Source organism: Epinephelus moara, chromosome 8, assembly GCF_006386435.1.
Source record: "Epinephelus moara isolate mb chromosome 8, YSFRI_EMoa_1.0, whole genome shotgun sequence".
NCBI classification, from domain to species: domain Eukaryota; kingdom Metazoa; phylum Chordata; class Actinopteri; order Perciformes; family Serranidae; genus Epinephelus; species Epinephelus moara.
This window is the reverse complement of record NC_065513.1, coordinates 37,567,933-37,576,373: the sequence shown is the minus strand read 5'-3', so window position 1 is coordinate 37,576,373 and position 8,441 is coordinate 37,567,933. Positions and strand designations below refer to the sequence as shown.

General features: G+C 38.9%; 1 protein-coding gene across 25 annotated transcripts in view; it reads left to right on the top strand.

The window, feature by feature from the left end:
* The window catches only part of LOC126394778 (calcium/calmodulin-dependent protein kinase type II subunit beta), a 125,687-nt gene that overhangs the window by 64,145 nt on the left and 53,101 nt on the right, over nucleotides 1-8,441 (top strand). For all 25 annotated transcript variants that reach the window (XM_050051849.1, XM_050051847.1, XM_050051846.1 and 22 more), the window contains exon 12: nucleotides 961-1,003. In XM_050051849.1, coding sequence (XP_049907806.1) covers nucleotides 961-1,003 — 43 coding nt within the window. The remainder of the gene's footprint in view (nucleotides 1-960; nucleotides 1,004-8,441) is intronic.

Sequence of the window (8,441 nt, the reverse complement as noted above, 5' to 3'; positions counted from 1 at the left end):
AAGTTTGCAATTTCAGTCGGTTGCTTTAGCGCCCCCCTTTGGCCAATTAATGTAATATTGCTTCATTCGCATCCTCCCATGACCCTCTACCACTGTGCCAAATTTCACATGGATTGACCAAGTCAGTGAGGAGAAAAACGTGGAACAGCCACACAGACACACAGACACACACACAGACAGACAGAGTTTTTGTCATTATATAGTAAGATAAATTACATTCAAAACAAACTATAAAACTATAAAAAAACAAACTGTTTTAAAGTAAGGAAGCCCTTTATTCCCCTGTCTTTGAATGAGCACAAAATCAATCTTACAAATTTATGAAACAACCTTTAAAATAACCGTTTACATTAAAAACACATAAGAAAATAGCTTCAAAAGCCTTTTCACTATCTGTAATGTGTCACGATTCCCTCACTAATATCTACTTTATATTGCTGTGAAAACATCAGCAAATCTTTCAAACAACTGTATTTATTCAAGTTTCTCACCAAAAGCTACATTTTATACAAGATTACAGTGAACACATCATGACAAAGTTGTAATTAACCTTCGCCTAATACTTAATTTTACTGAATAGAGCTTGAATGCATCACAGTGTTACAGTGTGATGTGTTCCCTGAAGGTGACTGCTCCTTAACATCGTCCACTGCCATCAGTAACTGTCATCTTATTTTCAGATAGGCTGATGGCAGTCAACAAGGCCAATGCTGACTATCATCGATGTTCAGCCGATAAACTGGTGCATCCCTATGTAAAAGTTTCACATGCTGGTCTTTATTTTGAGTCTTTGAACAGCAAATTTAAAAGCTCTAATCGACTGTTGTGTTGGTTTAATCACTACTGTGGTGCATCATTCAGAGACAAAGTGGCAGAATGGATGTTCATTTGTATAAAAATGTCAAAATGATTAAGTCGCTGTTGTAAATAACTGGAACTTGTTTTTTGTTTCGTTCTCAGGGGGCCATTCTTACTACCATGCTGGTTTCTCGAAATTTCTCTGGTAAGTGTTGCCTGGACAAAATTCCTCTGTTCCTCATTACTGAAAATCTACCATTCATATCAGTCAATATGTAGTTTATATGAAGAAGCTTACACAGGGATTTTATTGTTTGCATGTCACTTTTATCTCTGTTTGCAAGTACTTAAGTAGCAGGAGACTAAAATGTGTGTTGAATAGAAGCTTAACTGTCAGTTTGGTTCTGAGGAACATGTCACCATTTTGGATGACATTGGCTCTTTAACGTGATACCTCATCCAAAACCAGACTTAGCCAATATAGCAGGAGTGAATCCAAGCTGAAAACTGACTTTTTTCACTGAGAAGAAGCAACTACAAACCTTTTCAGCCACATTTAAAGCCTACAGGGATCAGTATTTGGCACTCTGAAGTTACATTTTGTGAGAAGTATCACTTTAAAGCATGATTTGAATACCAGACTTTTTTTGGTAACTTTTTTCCTATTTGATGTTCAATTCTCCCAAAATGGTGGCATGTGTCTTGTTAACATCAGTGACAGACCTATTTGTCTCCTTTATACAAATAGATATATATTTATTTAAAGTTTTGCACATTTTCATTTCATCTCAGTGCAACTTCAGTGTTTCCCTTTTCTCTCAAGTGTTAATCTAATAAGACGGTTGACGGCTGTTCAAATGAATTAAGGTGACTTTTAGACAAAATCTTCACGTTAAGGTTTGGTGACTCAAAAGCTTTGATATTCATGGTAACAAGATAGCAAAGAACAGTTCTAGAGTTTCACTTTTATCTTACCAGTACTTTCATCACAATGGAGTGATACGGGAATGACGTTTATTTGTAGGCCGGCCTGGAAGTTAACGTCACCCTGGTTCCCTTGACAAAATGCCCATGGGAATTTTCCTTTGGATTTTAGATTCATTCATTCATTCGTTCATTTTCCGTAATCACTTATCCTGGAGCCTGTCCCAGCTGACATTGGGTGAGGTCCCCAGACTATCACAGTGCCGACACCTAAGCCCCTTTTACACTGCCAGATTTTCCACAAATGTTTGGCCGTTTTGCCGGCAAGCTGCGAGTGTTTAGACACACAGAGCCGGATTGGCGAGTTGATCCGAGGTGCCCAATTTTCCGCCTCGTAGGGTAGTCATATTGGTGGAACCCTTTTAGTTTAAACAGACCGAGGTGGCCTTCCGCAACGGGAGGGGTTGTTGAAGACTTGTGGGAGGAGCTGTTGATGACGCCGCACGTGTGACCCACTGGCAGTGGATAAACAGGAAACAGCTGATAGCAGGNTTTATACTGCCAATGCTGAAAAAAGACTGATTGAGCTTTCCTGCAAATTTGCACAATTCCTATCTAAAAAGGGCTTAAGAGACAGACAACCATTCACACTCACATTCACACCTACGGACAATTTAGAGTCACCAATTAACCTGCATGTCTTTGGACTGTGGGAGGAAGCCCGAGTACCTGGAGAAAACCCACACTGACACGGGGAGAACATGCAAACTCTGCACAGAACCCACCCTGGGTTCGAACCAGGAACCCTCTTGCTGTGAGGCGACAGTGCTAACCACTGCACCACCATAGATTAGATTGATGCAGAAAACAAGCTCGTTAGCAAACAAAAGTTTATGAAACTCACACATTTTGTTAAGCAAGATATCTTCACAAATTAACACCACTTTTATGATTTTTTGAGTGGAAATGCAATCGCGTGACTGTAAAGCTGCAACTTTTTACAACATGTAAAAGCTTCAATATTTAAGATTTGGCATAAAACAAAACATGAATGTCTCTTAAGCTTGTATTAATAACAGACCCAGAAAAAAACATTAAAAAACACAAAAACATTGACTTTGAGACGAGGGAACCATAAGTGCTAAAATGCTAACTCATTTTAAGGTTGTTGGACTCATTCCTGCAGAACTCTGTTAAGGCCTTTGCACAATGGATGCATTTTTTTAATTGTTACACATACTGTAGAGACCTTGCACACAGATTCTAATGTGTGTTATTGTTTTATTTGGTGCGAAAATTAGCAATACGTGTCGAAATGAAAAGACACATTTCCTCCTTTGCCTCTCTCCACTGGAGTTACCTATCTGGCTGTCACCACTCACTTCTTGGCGATGTCTACAATGAAGAGAAAGTTCTCAACTGACCACACCTTCATACTTAACAGTTATCCTAATGTCCTGACTGTGCAGAAGTTCAACATGCAAGACCATTTTAAACACTTGGAGGTGTTTTAAAAATAAGTGAGCCGTGTGTTGTTTTGCTGTAACATTTGGGGAAACACTGAATTTGACCAGCAAGCTGTGGATGTGTTTGTGTCTGTGTACTTGTCCTTGTATCTATGTATATCTCTGTAACAGATGACACTTATAAATCTATGTTATAATCTAAGGTGGACAGTATATTTAGCACATCTGTACCTCCCACCTCTTGAGACACTTTCACAAATGACCTCCTTTAGCTGGGACCTCTTTTTTCCTAACTTATCATATAGATGGTGAGATCCAAAGATTCCAGTATCTGTCAACAAAAACAGATTTATCAGTTTCACTCAATGAGGCATTTTCAGCACTGTTGTGGTCAGTGAAATGAAAATGGAAAGAGCTCATTGTCGATGAATGATTTTTCCATTGAGCATGCAGTAGGAAGAAGTCAGAAATTGTATGGATTGAGGTTTGAATGCAGCCAGACATGGGTGGAGCTAATTTAGAAGATTCATATGAGCGACTGACATCGAACTATGACAGTGACATGTTTTCAGGAGTAAATCGTGGTTTTTATTTTTTCATAATTGTTGCACTTTCCGTAAATGAAACCACACCCACTGAGTCTGTGTTCATGTACAGTATGTGTGTGTTTTGCATATATAGATGTGAGTGACGTTAGTGTGTGTGTGTGTGTGTGTGTGTGTGTGTGTGTGTGTGTGCCAGCATGCTGCTTCAGAACACATGACTCACAGCAGCAACTCTGACACTGCAAGCTTTACAATGGGAAACGGTCTGAACGCCAACTAAACAACCACTCAGCTCTTTAACTCCCACTCACACATGCACACGCTGACCCCGGTGTGTGGCCCGCCTGGCTGTGTCACGTTCTTAAACATATTTTCCTCCTCACTCTCTTTCCTCTTCTCAGGAAACAGTACTCCTACCATTATAGGTGTGAGGTCATCAGGTGAATGAGTCAGAGAGAGAATGAGGAATAAATAAAAAGTGAAAAAAAAGACCTTCAGTTAAAGATATGGTTACAGAATTCTGGGAGAATTCAAGATGGGAACTTTGCATGGGAATTAATGTGAATTTATAGGAATCACCAGGAAATAAGCAGATATAAGTATAAGTTCCCTAAATCAACAGTTTAGTTGAGTTGAATTAAATGAGTTGACTCATTAAACCCTTTAAAAATCTGGAGCGACGTCACTTTTCTTGTGCTGCTTTCAGACACCTCTCGCAACTATTTAAACTTTAAATGTTTAGCAGTTCAGCAGCAAAAACACGGGGGAAAAGGCAGTGAGCAACTTGGTAAGAAATGTCCCTCAAATTTCAAAATAATAGTAGATTTAGAATTTTTTTTTTTTAAACTAGAAAGAAAAAGAAAAATGCTTGGTTAAAAGCTAATAATAATAATAATAATAATAATAATAATAATTATTATTATTATTAAATATTTAAGATTATGGTACAGATTTTTTTTTTTTTTCCAGTTTTTTTTTGCAGGTTTTCCAGGTCATCTCCTTGTTTGTTTTTAACTTTTTTAAAACTAATTTTCTTGTTTTGAATTTTCTCATTTTTCCTCATTTCTTGCAATTTTCTTGGGTCATTTCTTCTTTCGTTGCTCAGTGCCTTCTTCCCATGTTTTCGAAAGACAACAAGCCAATTTGCTCAGGTTTCAAAGGGTTAACATTTTATTAAACGACTCAATTGTCCTCTCTCCAAAAAGTAATTTTCACTCTCAGGCCTCCGTATCTTCTTCATGGACTTTCTCGATGTGAGACTCTGATGCCTCATCTTCACTGTCCAAGCTGAATTCAAATTTAATGGGATGCTGGTCAATTATCTGTACAAGTGATGAAAGAGTGAACTACTGAATGCAGTTCTTGGGTACAGTTTAATTACATCAGCATTAGGGCTGAATGATTTTGGAAAAATATCCAACAGCGATTACTTTGATTTGTATTGCCACTGAGCAAAAATGCATTGAAATGATCATGGTTAAAAAATTTTTTTAGATTAATTCATTTTGTTTTTTATTTTATTTTATTTTATTCTTTTTTTAATTTAATTTTATTTTATTTATTTTATTTTTATATTTTATTTTTATTTTGCGAGGGTCTTTACCAAACAAAGGTTTTTTTTTTCTCAAATCTGAAGAATTCATTTTTGCGGCCGCACATCGCTGCAGCACATTGATACTTAGAATCATTATGTAGCATCATGTAGATTTGGATAATGCATTACTCCATTTTGTGATTTAGAAAAAAAAATTGATTTATATTGCCACTGAGCAAAAATGCATTGAAATGATCATGGTGTAATTTATTTTTTTAGATTAATTCATTTTGTTTTTTATTTTATTTTATTTTTTATTTTCTTTTTATATTTTCTTTTTTTTTTTTTTTTGCGAAGATCTTTACCAAACAAAGGTTGTTTTTTTTCTCTTAAATCTGAAGAATTCATTTTTTTGGCCGCACATCGCTGCAGCACATTAATACTTATATTAGAATCATATTTTGACAGATTGTTATTTATATATTTTACCTCTGAAGATTTGGATAATGCATTACTCCAACTTTTTATCAAAATTTTTCACCCCTCCAAATAAGTTCACCATTAAAAGATGTGATTTTTATATTGAAATTGTGCCAAAATTCAAAATTCCCAGCATATTCTCATCATATGAATCATGCATTACAGATCAGTGTATCAGTGTCCCTGTGCTGACACAGAGGCAGCTCTGTTTCTCTCCACATGTTGATGCAATGTCTCGTGGTGTTCATACTCTGTAAGGATGACGTTCAGGTTTAAATTAAAGTTTCAGTTACAGAGCTGTGTATATCCTCAGTAAAGCCACCAATATGTCACTTCAACACATTGTATTTAATTTCCTGCAATCAGTGCACCGCCTGCTGTAAATTTTAAATGTTGCTGACAGTTTTTAGGTCAGTGAACACCGCAAATCTAACATTTACTAACATCGACTAAACTCTGTTTCATCATCACTGCCGTCATCCTAACAATAACGCTGTTTTCAGGGATGCATTGAGACAAAATGCAAGCATCAAAGAATGCCAGATGAAAGGTGACATTTTGCTTCGGCAATCCTTCTGTCAGAGCAGCGGATTCATCTCTGACAGAAATTGTGTCACAGCCAAATAATGTCAGCAGTTTGTATGTATGAATTAATCCTCCTTCTCTAAACTAATGAGCCCTGTTTGTCTCCGCCTTCTTGTGTCTCACCTTTTCTTTCCTTTCCCCCACCTTGCCCACCTACCTGCTGTGTCTCTGACTCACCTCCTGCCCTCACATTCTTTCTTTCTTTTTTCTTTTTTTTTTGACCCTTCTTTCAAAATATCACTCCACCATTTCTCCATCTTTACCCACTGTTCGCCTCTTTCTCGTCTCCCTTGCCTTGTAACTCTCTTTCTCCACACGTGACTGGCTATTGGACTCTTAACAGTGGGCAGCAGGCAGACCACCGCTCCAGCCTCTGTCACTGCGGCCGCGGCAGCAGTGGCTGCAGCCGCCGGCACCACCGCAGGGCTGGTGGAACAAGGTAGCATGGTGGCTCACTCAGGGCATGCCACCCCCCTCTCCCCCTCCGCCCCCTCTCTGTCCCCGTCTTTTACACTTTATTCTTCCTCTACCTCTATTTCCCCTCTTTCTCTTCCTCCTCCTTCCCTCCTTCCTCAGCATGGGTGCTCAGAGCATGATGGCTGACCACGTCACTAACTACATCTCCCATTTACTCATCAGCAGCAGCATTAGCTGTGTTTCCATCTTACTATCAAGCAGGTTCAGTGCAATCTTTTGATACATCTCAAAAAATAAAAGCAGCTGAGGTGTTTTTCAAGTCTCTGGGTTAGGATGAGTGAGCATTTTTAATCCTAAAGAAATCAAGGAAAGGGTCAGCTGTTAGGAAAGATGTCCAAGGAAGGCATTCATTAAACACAACTTCAAATCTTAATGGATGCGATGAGAGTGACTGTAGGAATTCATCATACATAAAGTCATACTCCACACACAATGAGAAATTACATTTTTAAGATGTTTTAGTGAATATTTCAATTGCCATTTTTCCATTCTGTGTCCATGCTTCATAATTCGTAAAGGACTTGGATGGAAGCCCAGCTACTGCTGTCATTTTCCACATCAGCACATCTGTCACCTCCTGTCTGAGATCTGATAGGATGGCTGTAGTGCCCATCACTGCTCTGTCATCGCCACTGACCCATATTCATCCCATCATCTTCATCTCTAGATGCAGCTACAGAGCATGGCCTCGACCCAACCAAACTGCTGTCCTGTCTCTCAGTTTCTCTCTTTTTTTCTTCTCACCTTTTTCCTCCCACTTCACCCCTTTTCTCATGTCACCACTCCATTTCACCCCATCTGCTCTCCTATAATCTGTCACCTCTACCTCTCTGGTCACTCCTCTACAACTCCACCCGCATCACCCCTATGTTCCATGTGACTTTCATATCTCACTTTCCCCCTCGACTTCTCTTTCCCTCTCTCTTCTTTTCTCTGTCTGACAATGACACTGGAAAGTTCACCCCTGTCACTTTAAGGATGGAGCAGCCCAAACGCTGTCGGTGAATGCTGCATGGGGCACTGGACTGGTGCATGCGCTGCAACACTGGGGGACTTTGATGCATGGTGAACACTGTGGAAGATGCAAGGCTGGGCTGGTTCTCATGATGTCAGAAACCTTTGAAGCGTTTACTATTTTTGAATATGTTATCCACTGAGTGAGCTTTTTTTTAACCTTTTGGGGGGTCCCAAAAAAATAGCAAGTGGTTAAGACCAAATTAATGACTGTATATAAACGTGGACGATGCATTTCCACTCCCTCCGACTGTACAAAAATGAAGTCAAAATATCCTGGATTTAGCCACTGTCATCTTGTACTTGCGGAGTCATTTGAAGCCAGAGTTCATGAACATTTGAACATACTATAGCATGATAAGAACAAGGACTGCCCCCGACTGAAAAATTTCCTAGTCCACCAACAGTCGCCATTAGTCAACTAGTCGCTTGTTAACACTGTGCTACATTACAGAGAAATACAAAACCGTACTAATGAACCTTCATTAATATAGGCCTATATTTTATCTACAAGTGCACGTCACACACTGAGCGAGCCGCCTGTTAATGACACTGTGGGCTAATGGGCATGTAGCTACTTCCATGTTTCAGATGATACGTCATGTTTGTAGTCGACCA